Genomic DNA, 17,500 nt, shown 5'->3' with positions numbered 1-17,500 from the left:
AATAGCCTATTGACCTATCCTGATGAGGAGGGATTTTTCACCTCAAGCAAACACACTTTTCCCATTAAACATGTTGAGCAGCAGTCTTCTCTGAGATTTTGCTTCATTTGGAAATTGTCACAGGATGCTTCATTTTCTTCCACAAGAGATATTTTTACTTTTCTACCAGAAGACTATGAAATATGTAAGCCCATAAAGAATGTTTCAATAGTTTTCATTCTGTGGTGGAAGAAACAGCTGGATCCACATTCCTGGCTGTAAAGCCCAGTATTGCAATTCCCAGTTCATTGTGATGGATTGGGTAATTCCACACTAAGGAATTATCTCAGTGTTTGGAAGGCACAGGACTGTACAATTGATTATTTTTGTTTGATTATAAGCGCCATCCAAAAATAATGCCTGTGCTCAGTCACTGACATGTGTGACCTCTCTTTTCCTTCCAGCCCCTCTGGAATCTCTTTGTGCTGGCCTATTTTGGCCATGTGAAGTTCCAGGGAGATGGAACACATATCAGTGATGTTTCCACACGTTTTGGTGAAGAAGATAATAAATATTGATCAGTGCTAGTAGGGAGGGAAGTGATAGAGGCATAATTTTATGGGGGACAGCAGCTGTGTAGTGGTTAAAATAGAAAGCTGGGAGCCAGGTCTTATCAGTTTATCCTTGGCTCTGCTGTAATCTTCTTCTTATCATTAACCTTGCATTAATCCTTTCAGTGGCATGCCTCCCTCCCCCAACTCTAAGCAATTTAGGATTGTTGAAGATGGAATTTTGGCCTGTATTTTTGGGTGGAGTGTTCATACCACCTCGCTTTTGGCATCCATTCTACTGCATCATCTAGCCATCATCTCTTCTGCAGTCAGGGAAGAGAGGCAGGTGTCACCCTGACCTTCTTTTCGTTCTCTGGACTTGGCCACTAGAGTTAGTGCCCAAAGTAAGGATTGTTTAAACTTATTTGTCAGATAACACTTACAATCACAGAATTCTTCCCAGTGTTTATAAACTTTCTGTAAGTAACTAGTGATTTATTCTTATAAATAAAAATTACAGTGAAATGGTCATAATTCAAAAAGGCTGATTGGTGTTATAAGTGAAGCTTTTCTCCTCAACTCTATAAAGATTGGTGTTATAAGTGAAGCTTTTCTCCTCAGCTCTATAAAGTGCAAGACCCCCCTCATTCCCCCACCAGGCCAAAACAGGGGGATGCTGAAAATATGTTTTTCAAGGAACCTTAATATGTGTGACAACCACTCTGTGCCTGCACTACAGAGGCAGTAAACTCTTTAAACAGGGTCTATCTTCTGTGTTGTGAACAGCCTCCAATATACTGAGACCCTGTCTCTAAGAAAACCTTGATGCTAGCATTAAAAAACACTGGGAAATATTACCAATTTGTTCTGGGCCTGGAACAGCTGGCTGGTAATTGCTGTCTTTTGGGGGCTGCTATTTCATGCTCAGAAAGTGCTGGTGACAAGGCAGAAGCCTAACCACTCATCTTGTTCTCTGATTTCTGCTCCCTTTCATCCTCTGAAGTAGCAGATCAAGACTGTGACCGCAGACTGGTGCCTGTGGTACAGAGCTCTCGAGGCTGCTGTCTGTGTGTGCTGGAGCATGCTGATAAAAAAGCAACCTCAACAACAGCAACAAAGGGGGAAGGATTGTTTTCTTGCCCCCTGTGGAATGGAGACCTGAAGTGAGGCGGGAGGTCCTGGTGTCTGGAGGAGTCAGCATGGCGGAAGGGCTGTGATTGCCTTTGTAATGTAATTGTTGTAATGGCTGGCCAGGGAATTGCAGTGGTTGAGTGAAAAACTCCAGCTGTTTCTCCTTGTGGTTCTTTGTGTGGTTGCAGCAGGAGCTGGAGCATCCCCATGAGCAGATGGAGCCACGACTGAGAATGTGTCTCAGATGACTTTGTGAGCTCTGTGGGCAGCAAGAGACCACAAGGAGCAAGGAAGAGCTGCACTTTCAGAAAGGATTCTCCCTGCACAGAATTATGGAAGGTGGCTGGGGAAGGAGGGGAGGAAGATTATAAAGTAGGTGCAGATCTGAGCCAGATTCAGAGTCATGGGCACAGAGAAGGGGAGGAGAGAGGTGAGTGTGGTAGGCACAGGTCATATCTTGCTAAACTCAGAAGAACTCCAGAATTCCTCTGTATGGGTACAGCCAGAAGAGAATATTTCTCAATCTTCAAGGACTCCTTTTTCACTAATATCCTTCTCTATTGTTTGTCTTCTTTCTTATCAATCATACCATGCTCCAGGAGTTACTAAAGCTCTCTCTGAGAGCAACATGAGCCAACTATGACAAGTGGAATTGTAAAATCTATAGTTCAGCCATAGTTAGATCATGTTCCAAAGTTTGAGGCTGGAAAGATGCCTGGCAGAAAAGGAGCTGGGGGTGTTGGTTGAGCTGAACATGAGCCAGTATGTGCCCTGGTGGCCAAGAAGACCAGTGGGATCCTGGCCTGGGTCAGCAGTGGTGTGGCCAGCAGGACCAGAGCAGTGATTGTCTCCCTGTGCTAGGCACTGGTGGGACCACATCTCAGTGAGCATCTCTGTGTTCATTTTTGGTCCCATCACTGCAGAAAGGATATTGAGGGGCTGGAGCATGTCCAGAGAAGGGCAACGGAGTTGGGGAAGAGTCTGGAGTACACATCCCATGAGGAGCAGCTGAGGGAGCTGGGGATGTACAACCTGAAGAAAAGGAGGCTCAAGGGGGACCTTCTCAGTCTCTACAACTCCCTGACAGGAGGATGTAGCTAGATCGGGCTCTTCTCCCAGGTAACAAGGTCAGGATGAGAGGAAATGACACCACGGGAGGTTTAGACTGGGTATTAGGAAAAACTTCTTCATGGAAAGGTTTGTCAGGCATTGGAACAGGCTGCCCAGGGAAGTGGTTGAATCACCATCCCTGGAGGTATTTAAAAGACATGTGGATGTGGCCCTTAGGGACATGGTTTAGAGGAACTTGGCAGTGCTAGCTTTGAACTTGGACTCAATCATCCTATGATTCTCTGAAATAGAGCTTCTTTCACTTCTACTGAGTGACTGTTCCATAGTCAAGCAGATGCCCCTCTTGGGAAGCTTTCACATATGTTCAATTTAAAGGCTTTCATTTTTTATCTCAGTTTTTTTATGTATTAATCCCTTTATACCCTTTAAATACCCCACTTTTCTGAAGTTCCACCTCTCCCCATTTACCTCTCTAAGGAAATATGTGATCCCTTTTCATACCAAAGTTTTTAAATCAAGCCCAAGCAATAAAACACAGCATTCTTTATGCAGGACTACAGAACAGGGATATGTCCATGTTGGTCCCCCAGCAGATATTGCAGTATTAAGGAGGAATTGGTAGTAAAAGATTTAGTCCAGGTGCTGGTAGCAGCCTATGGGCAGCAGTGAAATATTCTCTCTGGGCTGCTGAAACTCTCAGTGGAATTAGGATTGGTTTGTCTGGGCTGTTGGAGCTCGATTGGTACCAGCCCTTAAAATAAACCAGTTTTCATAAGTCTGTGCTACCCCATAGTCCCCCTTTTTCTCATTCTGTGAAAGAGAGTTAAGTCTTCCTTGGTCTCAAAGCTGTCATCTCTGATTATGTTCACCTGTTGTTGAGATGTGGGATGCAGCAATAACCACCAATTCAGAGCTTTGTCACTGACAGGTAATACAATGGGCCTGCACATCGTCACAACTCAGAAATGTGAGTTACTGATGCAGCTCTGGACACAAGCCTCATTTCTTCATTTCCCAGCCAGGGCTTTTGTCTGTGTTCTGTGGAGTCTCTCCAGTGTTTCAGGAGGCAGGTGGCCTGCAAATGTTCCTTTTGCAAAGCATCCTGCTTACAACAGATTCCCTGGGCCTGAAGTAAAATCTGTGAAAATTTTTGCATGGAAATTCTCATGAAAATGGCCAGAGCTGAAAATACCAAAAAAAAGCCACCAACACATACTTTTTAATTTTTATTGTCAGGAAATTCCAGTTTTAATACCTCTGGTTATTTTTGGCCTAACTGCAGCTGAAGGCAATAGGTAGTAAAGTCTCCAGTGCCCTTCACAGAGGGAAATTCTCTGCCAGTAACCTTTTACTTCATGTTAGTTTTATTGTGGGTTCTTCAGTTTTAGTTTGGTGTTTGGTTGTTTGGTTGGGTTTTTTTTTTTTGGGGGGGGGGATGGTGATTGGTTTTGATTTTTATTTAGTTTTTTTTTTTTTATTTGAGAAAAGCAGAGTGTTCCTTGACTGTGCACTCCTCTGAGTGGGTTTCCATTTTTCAGTCTCAAGGGGTTTTCTCTGACTGGACCCAAGGAGAGGGGCTTCTTCTGTGAGGTCTTTTTTATCCAAATAAAATTTGGATAAAAGTTTTACTTTACTTTCACTGAACCCTTCCAAATAAACTCTAAACAGAGTTCCTGTCTTTTTATAACATCAGCACTGTTAATACAGGAGGTGACACTGTTAATACAGGTAGGTTAAGAAATGGTGAGCATGAGATGGAAGGTTCGTGGAGGATCTACAAAAAACATTCAAAATAGTATCTAATATTTATGCCAGGTGTGTGTCAGTGGGATGAGTTCATTGGAGTTTGGTCCTGTCTGCCTCTGGCAGGAAAGAGGGTTCAGAATAGACACTTGCTAAATTAGACCTCAGTGATGGTAAAAAATTCAGAATGAGTCAAAGTGAAAACTTTACATCTTGATGATTTCAAGTCACCCTTGGGATTCACCTGTCCCAAGGGTCCTGCAGCCATAGTTCAGGCCTCACAAAAAACACAAAGCAAGCTGAAAAGTCGCAAGAACTTGAAAATTAGTGTTTTGCTCCTCTTTACCCAAGATTTGAGTGCATTTGCACAGAGTTATTCAGAATCACAGGTGTTAAGGGTTGTTATTCAGTAACAAAAAACGCCCTGTGTCGTGAAGTAGTGACTTCAAGGTCAAGATCATGTTCAAGGTCCTCCAGAAACATCCCAAATATCACAAGATGAGCAATAAAACCCTGTCAGCTGGCAGTTGTAGCTCTCAGATGGAGTTTGGGCTAGCCAGTGGGTTGGGCTGTTTTTCCCTGGCTGTTGAGGGTTAATACCAGCTGAAATGCCAATGAAACCTGGAGTGTTAATTAAAGTCCCCACATTAAGGAGGTCTGGGGAAAGCAAGCACCTAAATCCCTGTAATATCCCAGAGATGAAGTTGTTGCTGCCTTCCTACACAGGTACCTCATGGACCATTCATCTGGGCATCAGATGAATCAGTTGGGATAGCAGAAGACTCCCTAAAAAAAGGACAGAGGGATTTCTGCCTTGTGTTTCCCTTTAAATTCCAGCAAGTATTACAGGAAAATGGGAAGCATCTGACTGCAGAGACCTACTTTTTAAGATTACACTTGCTTTTGGGTGTGTTTATCCACCATCTACTGCACCTTCAAGGCTGCTGAAAAATAAGTCCAGTCTTTCCCTGTTTGAAGTTTATGGTCTAAGTTTTCCTGGTTAGGCTCAACAGAACAAATTCTGAAATAAGGCCTAGAAAGGCCCAAGGTCCACCTCCCACAAGCAACCTGAGTTTGATCACTCCCTAGAATTCTGCAGCAGTGAAGGCCATTGGGGAGCAAGTATGATGTGCAAATATGATGTGTCTGGGTAAATGTTAGAGTCAGCTCTTACAGCTGGAGTTCAGAGAGATTTCTTTCATTCATCCATGGGAGAAGGAGAAGGCCTCATTATAATTGTTCAAGCCTGACTGGATTACATCACTTTCCCCCTCATTTCACTCCCTCCCCACTTGCCTCCCTCCTTTTATTTACACCCCTTGTTCAGCAGCAGTGTGGAGTGGGGGCTGCCCTAATGATGGATGCTGATCGCTTCATTCCCCACTGCCCCCCCAGCACCTCCCCCAGGGCTTTGAAGTGTGCTCAGGTCTCAGGCTCCAGTTCAGAGGTCACTTTGTTTATTTATGCAAAGCTGGCTCATCTGTGAAATGGGGCTTTCAAGGCCTCTGACATCAAAGACTCCAAAGCTGGTCCCATCAAGTCAGAGCAGGGACGGGCCTTGCATTATAACAAATTGAAGCAACTTTGTGAATCATAGCAAAATATGATGGCTAGATTTCTGCTTCAGAAATTGGGCTGTTGTTTTGAGTTGTGGTTGGATGCTCAGCACATGGTATTGGCCTGAAAACCAGTCATACCCTTTTGGCTAAAACATGAAGCCTTCATGGAGAGCCTGTGGGTAAATAAAATTTGATCCTGACTCAGTAACAATCTAAATATTTCTCATCAGTTGCTCTCAGAGCTGGATTGTTATGCAGAATTTTCCATGTGCTTTAACTTTTAAGAGGGAATGGAACAATTCTGCCATGGTAATAAACAGTAACCATATCCCACTGATGTGGCAGTCTTTGACCCATGGGCTCCTCAGTGGGCTTTGTCAGCTAATGGAGTTACATACAGAAATCCCTTTTCTGCAGAAATCCAGCCTGCTTTGGGGCACCACACTCTTCCCCAGCACCACCAGCATCTCAGTCCCGTGGCATCTCAGACCTAAAAGCCAGCTTGGAATGAGATCCTGAGGCAAGGGAGAGGCAATGGCTGGAGAACAGCTGAGGATGATGCCACTGGGGTGACATTCCTGAAGAGTGGCCTGATGCCTCTGTCTGTCCTGGCCCTGCTTTGCACGGCCATGTGCAATATTTGGAGGGGAAGGGCCTACACGAGTTTGTCCCATGTCTCCAAGTCTGTCACCTGACACGATATTGGAGCCTTGCCCTTCAGGTTTCTCGACCAGCCAGCATGCTCTGTAACACCATGGAGCCAAATTGTACATTAAGGACACCTAAATCATGTGTATGTTTTCTTAGCATCAGATACTCGTGACATAAAATTAGTCAGTGATTGCTTTTCAAGGCAGGTTTTCCACTTCATATTCCAACTGGCTGCTATCCTTAGCGTGTGATGCTGTCCAAGAAGTGCAGTGCAGGATGACCTTCCAATATAGGTCACAGAAAAGGGAGCTTGTAGGATACTTCAGCAGTTCATCCTTCTTAGCACTGCCTCTCATGGTAATCTGCTGGCAGCAAATTTGGCAGGGCTGCATGGCTGGTCCCTGCTGCCCTTTGACTGCAGGCTGATTTTTCTGTATGTGCTTATCACCCCGAGCTGCCCACCTCTGTGGGGAGCTGACAAGAGCATGAATAAGCAATCGGCTTATTAGGTCATTTCTTGAATATAGCTAAGGCTCATGATCTCTGCTACTAACTCACCGTTTTGTGTGCTGCTCCTGTATGTCTGGATGTGGCTTCTTTCTCCAGGTCCTGTCTCTGTCTAAGAAGAATACTGCCAGGCCAGTTGTGTTTGTGACAGTTGGAGTGAAATGCAAACAGCAGGTCTTCAGATCTGACGCTATGAACCAGGCTTCAGACTAGGTTTGGGCTGAACCAGGTGCTTGTGAACTTACAGGAAATTTAGCTTTGCTTTCAGCATCACAGACCCCTGTAAAACACCACAGAAGTGTTTCTCTAACCTTGGAAACCACTTGATATTAAAATTGAAAAGATAAGAGAGTTCTTTGAAGGAGGGAGAAACAAACTCCATGTAGCCACAGAACTGACTTTGGTTGAGGCAGGTGGAAGTCAAATATTGATGATGTCTGAATTAGATAGGGGCCTTCCATCCTCAGGGTATTCCTGAGTTATCTCTCTCCCCAAGTAAGAAAGCAGCTCTTTTTTGTTCTTTGCAGTCACAGGTCAGAGCTTAAGACACTCATCCAAGGTGCGAGAGGGGAGATTCAAATCCCTCTCTGAATGCAGCAGAAGAGATACCTGACCCTGTGTCATACACATCACAGATTCGCACTTTGTCATTATATCTCTGGCTACTCTACTGCCTCTCTCATACTTTTTAAGTTCAACTGGAGACTCAGGGGCTTCAGATAATCTTCCCCAAATAAGCTCCATCCAGTTTCTGGCTGTCGTGAATCAGCTCTCTTTGGTACAGCTGTCGAGTGTGAGTTTGTTCAGGTACAAGGAAGGTAGGAGCCTAGTTCACTGCACATTGCAGCTGGAAGGGTCTGATATAACATCCCTCACCCCATGAGCAGCTCTGGGGATGGGAAGGAGCACTTTTGATCTGCAAGAGTTTCCATGTTTATGGCATTTCCCCACCTCAAGCCTTCTGCTATTGTTGTTAATGTTACCACGTTCCCAACACATGAGAAGCAAGTTCCAGTGTAGCTAAACCAATGTGCCTAAATGCATGCAGTTATTTATTTCAGTCTTGCTCCTCCACCAAACCATCTATTCCATCAGCTCAGCATGGTGGCAAAAGTTAGCCTGACCTCTTCCCCCAGAAATGGTTTTTTCTGGGTTTGGTAGGTGACTCCACAGGCTTGCGATTTGTCGGGATAACAACTGAGGATGCATCTTCAAAGGATCAAATGGATTCAGAGCAATTTTCCTCACATCAAAAGCTTGGCAGCAAGTCAAGAGGTGTGGAGTCCACAGTCAGTGGCTGTGTGTCAGCAGGAGGAGGGCACAGGGGATGACTCTCTGTAACATGAGGCAGTAGGCAAGGGAGATACCCTTTGTACATCAAACTCAGCAGGATTAAGGTATAATTGGCAGAACATTGCCACTCAAATCTCATAACCACTTTTATGATATTCAGCAGTTAGCAACGGACAGGAATCCCCCATCTCTGACCACAGTTTTTCCTCTCCATTGCAACACATATTTCTAAATGTGCTGAGGGGTTTACTGTGTTCTCTTGTCAGACAGCATCCAAGAGCTCATTTTTGACACTATGGATATTTATGGGTAAAACTGTACAAGTGCCAGGAGATAGTCAATTTGGTATTTTGACTAAAAGGAGACAATGTCATATGCAAGCCATCATGTATAATGTGTATTTCAAGCCATCATCTATAATGTGTATTTTTGTATTCCCTGCATTTGGTTTGCCAAGGCTGTAAAAATAAACTTGCAAAGTGCAGCTCAGGAGGCACTGGCACTCCTCTGTAACACGGGCTGCAGGCAGAGCACTGGCACTCAGGCTCTGTGTGAGACTTGGTGTTTCCTGAGCGGGCTCTGTTTCACCCTGCTGCCCATGGTTTGGGCTGGGAGGTGGCTGGGGCACTCAGGAAAGGCTGAGGGTGTCCAATCATGGCAGCAGGTGGGATGGGGCAGTCAGCTGGAAGAGCTGCTGAGGTTTGAGCACTGCACTACTGCCCACAAAGTTTTCTCTTGCCCTTCAAGTGACAGCTGTACATAGCTGTACATGTACATTTCCTGGAGAAACTGTGCTGAACTAGCCAAAAGGAGAAGACAAAAATCTCTCAGGGTCAAGGGGGGACAAACTCATGTAGCATTGCAGCCTCTCTGCTTAAGGGACAGGGCTAATGAGAGCAGAGCTTCTGTTGGCATATAATGCCCTGTTGCTGAAGAGATGGGCTGATTTTCCAAAATAGCAGAACCTGGGGTGAGGACTGGGTTAAAGACACATTCTTCTCTCTCAAAAACTGCACACAAGTTCACACACTAAATACTGTTTTAAGCACAATCCAACTTATAAAACAACTATAAAGAGAAGTTTTACTGTTTGTACCTTTTGGGGGGTAGCATGCTTATATATAAGTTGAGATCAGTTTTTCCTCTCTGTTGTAGAGATTACAGAAATAATTGTCCTGTCTTTGCTCACAAGACCTTTTTCTTATGAGTGTCAGGAGTTGGTCATTTGGAGGGATTCCTTCCTTAAATTAGATATTTCGACTTTTCTTAATTTGTTTGGGGTTTTTACACCATTGTATTCCTCACTGAGGCAAAGTTTGTCCCAGCCTTCACCTGACCTTTTTTCTGAAAACCAGTACTGTAGAGGTCAAGCTGGAGGAGGAAAAACTTTCACATCTGGTTGCTGCAGATGTGGGAGGCTGCCAGCATCACCCAGGTTGTAGAAGGAGGCTCAGGGCACTCTCCTGCCCCCTTGGCCCTCCTGGAGACCTCACAGGTGGCCATATCTCAGTGACAATTTGAGGTGGGGGCTGCTGGAGAGATGGGAGTTTCACTTTGTAGGGTTTTCTATTTCTCCAGGGCAGAGCTGAGATTTTGGTGCTGCTGTGTGGTAGTGATACAGACAACAAGAGTGATGAGGGACAAAGTGGTGTTTTGATACAGGTGGATGGGTGGTCTTAATTAAAAAGAAATACTCACAAGCAGCTTTTCAAATCAATGTTGTTTTTGCCAGCCATAAATTTGCATTCAGCATCCCTTGAGAGCACATTTGACCCCAGACCTGTTTGCTTTTCTGATTTTGTATGGAAGCTGAAGGGTGAATTAGTGGCCACAACCATACTGCTTATGCTCTTATGCCATTATTTGCATAGATGGTACCACAGATCAGCTCCTCCTAGGGAACAGCAACCTGTAAACATAAACAGAGGGGCTTTTGTCAGCTATCAATGGCAACATTGATTGAACTCCTATTGATTTGGTGGCCTGCTGAAAAGCCCGTAAAGCAGAAAACTAAATTGTTCATTAAACTGGCCAGGCTGTAGGTGCTAGGATGTGGATGCCTACTGTATGTTGAGATTGTTTCAGCTGCATGGTGTCTCCAGCAGGAGATGCAAACTCCTGTTTTTATCCTGCTGTACTGCAGGAGACCTTCTTAACATCTTCCCTTTCCTTTCCTGCACAGATGATGCCAGCTCAGGAAAAGACAGCCAGGTGCCTGAAGGCTCCAATGGAGAATATGAAGACCATTCTGGGAAGCAGTGGGGTAAGGAGCAGTGTGTGTTTTGTGGTTTTCCTCAGCCCTTGGTTCAGTGCTGTTCACGTGGCACATTTCTCAGTTGCTGAAGGAGAGGAGAGGCAGAGCAACTGGGCTGAGTTCTCCCTACATATGGTCAAATAATAAACAGAGTGTCAGCTGAATGTGTTGGTGTGAATGGATCCCATCCAAGGGTCCTGCAAAATGCAGCCTGTGGTTGGCCCTAGGGCCCCCTGCCATTTACCCCAGCATGGTTCTCCCTTGTATTTGTTTTTCTGGGCAGAGACTTTTCTTTTGCATGTGCAGCTATTACAGCTTTCATAGACTCCCTATAAAATGCATATTGACTTTTACAGCAGTATTTCCAAAAGTCTTCAGTGCCAACATAACATTGCTCCCACTGAGGGCAAATGGGAGGTCTGACTTCACTTCAGGAGAATTAGCACTAAGCCAAGATGAGTATTTTTTAAGATCACCCTCTCTTTCAGACACCTGCCTGAGCTTCTCCAAGCCATGGACTGTTCAGGCATAGATTTTGTAGCTGTTGCAGAGCTTTGGGGAACTGCTAAAATCTCATCAGAACAGGCTCTGAATCACTGCATAAATTGCAGGCCCAGTTTGGTCCAAGCACTCCTTGAAGGACAATAAGTTGTCAGGCTGATGCCAAACAGCTTTTGGCCATTCCTGACAGGAGTGTGATGTGAGTTTATGAGCTCAGTGGATGAAGCACAGCATTTCATTTTGCTCGTGCAGTGCATCCCTCTCTTTCATTTTATAATACAGAGATGGCTTTGTACCACATTTGTGGCCAGAGAGAACCTCACAGCAGTGGTAGGGGTGGAGCCTGACAAACTTTTGCTGTGTGAGTCCCCACCACTTAAGCTGAAGCCAGTTTTCTTCAGCAGCTGGCAAACAGGGATGTGGTGTGCTGTGGTGTAGTCCAGGCTACACTTGAATTACATATTTATATTATTACATATTTATCTCAGGCTGAGCTTGCTTGGGGAGAGAAAGGTAACCTCCACTCATTCTGGAGGGGGATACCAACATTTCAGGGCTGGAGGAAGGGTGTCTTAGATAAACTGCAGGTCAGGAGTACTTCAGGAGGGGTTCAGCAGCTAGTACAGAGCTGCCATCTCTCCCCTTTTCATTGCCATTGTGCTCCTGGTAGAGCTGCTGGATGATGGATCAATACAACAATACAATAATAATATGAAGAAAAGATATAGGCCCTACTACAATTATTAGGCATTGACAACTTTGTGTCAGATTGTGTCTTACTCTGTGCTGCCCTGGCCCAGTCTGTTGTGCTGCAGAGTGTTCCTGAATCTCTGCTTTTTCTTCTTTTCATCCCTCCTGTCACCTCTCCTCTCCCCAAGCAGGGAAATGCCTGGGGCCAGCCACGTACCCACCTAAGCCCTTTCCATCCAGCACTGTTCAGCAGTAAATTGCTGGTGTGCAGGGAGGGTCAGTGTGTGTCTGCAGGTCTCTGGGGGATGATGGGTGAAGAAGCAGTTGGTGTTGTCAAGTCCTGGGCCCTTGGAGAAGTGTGAGAGGAGAAGCATGGTGGAAAAAAAAAAAAGATCCACTTTCCTTTCCATCTACCATCATAGAGTAGTATCTCTAGGGAGGGCAGGGAGCTGATGTGGGGAAAGATAGAGACCTCCATCCATGTCTTCCCACAGCTGACTGAGCTCTTAACCAGAAGACCTGAAAGTATTTCAATACATAGTCCTATTGTGACACATTTTGTGATTATCATGAAAGCTGGAAGTGATAGTGACTATGTGGGGGTAATGGTGGTGCACCACAGCAGACAACATTTTTCAGATAATCACTTCCCTTTGTGTGAGCAATGTCTGACAGGAGCCTCAGGGACTAATCCATTCCTCTCAAGGTGTCCCACAGGGAGAGGACACCACTGAATTCCTTCACAGGTCTTTGTGCTGACAGGCTTTCATTGCATTTAATTTTCATTAGCTTTGAATAAATCTTCATGGTAAACAGCATTTCAGCCAGGAACCCGTTCACAACACTGTCTCTTTGTCCCCATCCACTTGTGTTTTCCCTTGCTCTTGAGTGGGACATAATTTATCCTGTACAAATGTGTGGTTCATGTTTATGAAGCAAATGCCAAGTGATGTGGAGGAGAACAAGCATGTGAATAACACAGAGGCACTTTGTAATTGCCTTTGCTGGCACTCCAACAAGCAAAACTTCTGTAAATGGAACAGATTTGGGGACAGACATTTAGCATCAACTCAAAAGAGACCTTTTCTTCCTGTCCCTCACAGTTCTGCTTCTCCTCTTTCTCCTTTGTGCTTGCTGGATCTCTTTTTCTCTCTAATGTGTATGTCTCTCTCTCTCTCTCTCTCCTTTTTTTGTAACTGGCTTTTCTAAACTTGTCCAATTCAAGCTTTTGTCAAGGAAACATTCAGGACTGTGTAAATGGGATCTGGTTTCAGCATATTGCACACAGCCTGGAGTAGCTTTTGAGACCACATAATCACTTAACCTTTTTTAAACAGAAAGAGAAAGAAAGAAAGGCTGAAAGATCCAAAAAAGTGTAGCTTTGCCTGTAGTTTAGTATGTATTTGGGCAACCATGTGCTGGGAGTGAATGCAGAACTCCAGACAGACTCATGGGAGTCACAGTGGGAGGAAAACCAGAAATGTTAAAGACCTGCTTTTTTTTGGGTGGAAGGAGTTTCTGTCTTAAAATTCTTTTGCTGAGCAGGGGTGCCAGCAAGTCCTTCTGAGAGTTCAGAGTCACTAACTTGACTTTTCAATCTGCTGGGGGAGTGTGACTGTCCTGGCTCCAACTTGCTCTTTGGCATGTTAGTCCCAGCTCAGGAATCCTGTCCATGAGGATCTCCCCTCTACTTAGACCTGGAGTTCCTGCTCTCAGAGTAAATTACTGCCATATTACAGAGTAACTGCTCAGACCCATTGCATGGCTGATTCCTGACCTCTCCGTGAGCCTTGCAGACATTTTCTCAATTTCCACAATGGCAGTCCTTATCAGCACCTCTCCCTCGGCTCAGACTAAAATTTGGGATGTTGTTGCCCACAGTGTGCAGCTCTGACAGGGCTCATTGTCAGGGAGGGGGATTGTGTCTGCTGTGAGGAGGCCTCCTGCAGCAGACCCCAAAGACCCCAGCAGTTCAGGCCCCAGGAGCTGTGGAGGGGGTCAGTGTGTCACACTTGCTGCTCAGCTGTCACGGCAAAGACTTCCAGTGCCGGAGTTACTCTGGTTCATTGGATTACACATGAAAGCCTCTGCATGGAGAGCAAAGCATTTCTGAGCAGGAGTTTGAAATAACATGAAATGGCTGGGACCCAAAATGACAGCCAAGGGGGGCAAGGGAAGGCTATGGAGACAGATGGTTCCCCCTATGGAAAAGCACTGTGTGGAGAGGGGTGGGCTGAAGGGTGTCCTCTTCCAGAGGGAGGGATGTTGGCCAAGGCTGCAGGGGGGTGAGGGCTAAGGGGTATGCTCACAAACCTCAGAGGGCAATGGCTGCCATTCCCAGTGCTTGGAGATAGGAAGCTGCAGACCAGCCTCTTCCATTCAGGAAAGCTCCACTGTAATGCACATCCCAGAGCTTCTGGCCCTCAGCCCCGGGCAGCAGGGCTGGCTCTCAAGTAGGAAGTTCCACTAGGCCATCCTGTAGCTGGCCAGGGAATCCCTAGAAGTGCTTAAAAAGCATGTAGATGTGCTTGCTGCTTAGGGACATGGTTTAGTGGTGGAGCTGGCAGTGTTAGATTAATGGTTGCACTCAATAATCTTAGAGACTTTTTCTGACTTTAACAGTTCTGTGGTGGGCTTAGTCAGAAGCGCCCCTGGACTGGCATTGTTAAAGTAACTGTGAGAAATTTGTTATTTCTTTTAAATTCTTCATTGAATTTCAGATTTTGCCAGATAAGGGCCTTGCATTTCTCTAAGTTTTTTTGTCTCTGCACTCTTAGAAATACTGGTGATTTCTTTGCTAAGACAAGATGACCCACACTTCTATCCACCAGCAGCTATTGCTTCAGATTCTCTCATTTTGGCATGGGGTATCCTCTAATAACAAGCTCATACAGTTTTATTGGGTCTTTCCATTTCTTTGTTCACTTCTCTGAACCATTCAACATGAATGTTTTGTAAATTGGAGCTGAATGAATTGCCTACATTTAAGTTCAGACCAATGTACAAAAATCTGTCATACTTCTAAGACTTTCCTATGCATGTAAAAGATGCTGACTCTTCTTAGGTCCCTATAAAGCCACTGAGAGCTAAGAGGCAAAACATCTTCAGGAAATGAAGCTTCATATGACAAGCAAAAAATTGAGAAAATGGTCAGCGTGACAGGAATCTGAGTTTTTTCCTTTGGTCTTTGCCAAGGAGTTTGTGGAATATGGGAACAATTACTGTGTGATTATGGGGCCACATTTTGCCTTCAGCTGCAATAGCGTGATTTTGGTATTATTTTGTGAGATGGTCTGGTGCAATTGCCTTACAGACACACAAATTCTGGGACTGTGCTATGCAGAAGGTTAATGCAGTGGCCAGAGCAGTCCTGTAGACATTCAAATGCATTGGCTGGGTGGTGAATCCCTCCTAAGGAAAACAGTTTGAGCTGATATGAGGGAGAGCTTACACTGGTATGTATGGGGCTGCCTCTCAAGCAAATCTGGCCATAAGACATAACAACAGTTTCCTTCTCTGCTCATGTCCTGTGCTCTGCTCAGTCCATTCTGATGCCTTTTGCAGCCCGGCCCAGGTTCACTCAGCCTGCCAAGATGAGAAGGAGAGTGATCGCCCGCCCCGTCGGCAGCTCCATCCGCCTCAAGTGCGTGGCCAGCGGCAACCCCAGGCCTGACATCACGTGGCTGAAGGACAACAAGCCCCTCACTCCCCAGGAGATTGGGGAGAACAAGAAGAAGAAGTGGACGTTGAACCTGAAGAACCTGAAGCCAGAGGACAGCGGGAAGTACACCTGCCGGGTGTTTAACAAAGTTGGAGAAATCAACGCGACGTACAAAGTCGAAGTGATCCGTAAGTGCAGCTCTGGGAGGGAGAGCAGAGAGGGGCCTTTGAGAAAGGGACTGGCTCAGTCATGACAGTGTGGGGTGGTGAGGGGGCAGAGCCTGGTCCATGCTCTGACACCTCCTTGCAGGTACTGATGTCTGGACATGGAAATGGGGAAGTGCTAAAAACATTAGAAAAAACACTGCTGGAATGCTAGAATGCACCTGAAACCTGGGCAAGACAGAGTAGCAAGAAGACAATTGAGGAGCTGAAATGAGGAAAGGTACTTGGGAAACAATCATCTCCACAGGCACCTGCATGGTGAAAGTCATGCCCAGTTCAGTCTTCCACGAGAGAATCAATTAAAGGACAGACAGAGAACTAACAGAGAAAGTCCTTTCAAGTACCATGGCCGAGGGAGGGAAATATCTAGGATAGCCCAGATTAGTATGTCAGAATGGGTGAAACTAGTCAATTTTAAATTTGATAGAGAAATTTCCCAAGGGAAACTTGAAAAACAAGAAATCTTATGATTGGTGTGACTAGCTAGACAAGGCTTTAGGGCCAGATTCTAAAAAATGTTTGGCCATTTGAAGGTCCAGGCAGGTAGAAATGAATTAGTAAAAATAACCCCAAACCTTAAAAACATCCACTGGGATCCTGTCTGTATCTTTAGATGCCTACATAGCTTTAAAGATTCAATCCTCAGAAGATGAGCCGTGGGGGATTACCCTGCATTGTGGTGAGGTAAATTGCTCTTCTTACTATCTAGCTATTCTGAGTCTTGCTCTCTAATCTTCTGTTTCCCCTATTATAGCTGAGGATAATTATGCTCAAATCCTTCCTAAGTTTACCAGAGAAGAGCTCTTATTCTTAAATCATTGTGCTTTGCCTATGACATCATCATAAGTTGTCATGGAAATGATTACAGAATAGCCAACTCAAGAAAGAGAAGATGAGCTGAGTGGAGGGAAGATTGAATAGCCTTCATTAATGAGGAGCAGGGGCATGGAGGGCTGTTTCCAGCCACTTGGAAAGCATGTTGTTTGTCTGTTCATACGTTTTAGCATGAGAAAGTTTATCCCAGTGTGAAAGATTGTTCTTAAAGGTAAAGATCTGTTCTCTGATAAGTCCTTTCCCTAGAATCACAGGAATTAAAAGCACATGTGGGAAGCTCTTTTGGGCTCTGAAGGCACAAACCTGCTGGACATCTGGGATTGATAAAGATGCAGCTGTGTGGAGACAGTAAAAACATGTGTTTACACTAAAACCAGGAGCAGAGGCAGGAAAATGAATCAAGCCCCATCCTAATGGCAGCTGTGGCATTTTCACTTCATCAAAACCAGACAGCACCAGGAACAAACCCTTTCTGTGTCCCTGTTTATCTTGGTTTTTATCAACTTAAAGATGTATGTAACCTTTGTTTTCATTAGCTTTTGCTGGCTAGGAGTGAAAACAGTAACCAAAGCTGGAACCAGAGTCAAGGAGATAAGGGCATTAAGCAGTTTTCAGACATCTTTCTATTTTTAACATCATTCTGTGGAGCATTACAGGTTTTATTCAATTTCCTCCTTTTTTTCCCCTCCTCTGAGCCTCCACTCCTAAGTCCTGCTTATCTGAGTCTCAGTCTCCCCGGCTGTGATTGTTGCTCACAGTCCAAAGGCAAAGCCTACAGAGACTAGTGTGGTATTTTTGTTTCCTAAGCACATCTTTAGAGCCCTCAATATTGAAAGTATCCCGAGTTTTTG

General features: G+C 45.0%; 1 protein-coding gene across 4 annotated transcripts in view; it reads left to right on the top strand.

The window, feature by feature from the left end:
* FGFRL1 (fibroblast growth factor receptor like 1) overlaps positions 1-17,500 on the top strand; it is a 167,652-nt gene that overhangs the window by 141,035 nt on the left and 9,117 nt on the right. For all 4 annotated transcript variants that reach the window (XM_059845371.1, XM_059845369.1, XM_059845370.1 and 1 more), the window contains 2 exons: positions 10,668-10,748; positions 15,495-15,779. In XM_059845371.1, the coding sequence (XP_059701354.1) occupies positions 10,668-10,748; positions 15,495-15,779 (366 nt within the window). The remainder of the gene's footprint in view (positions 1-10,667; positions 10,749-15,494; positions 15,780-17,500) is intronic.

This window comes from Haemorhous mexicanus, chromosome 4 (genome assembly GCF_027477595.1).
Source record: "Haemorhous mexicanus isolate bHaeMex1 chromosome 4, bHaeMex1.pri, whole genome shotgun sequence".
Lineage (NCBI taxonomy): Eukaryota > Metazoa > Chordata > Aves > Passeriformes > Fringillidae > Haemorhous > Haemorhous mexicanus.
Note: the sequence above shows the minus strand (reverse complement) of the source record. Positions and strands in the feature narration are given on the sequence as shown.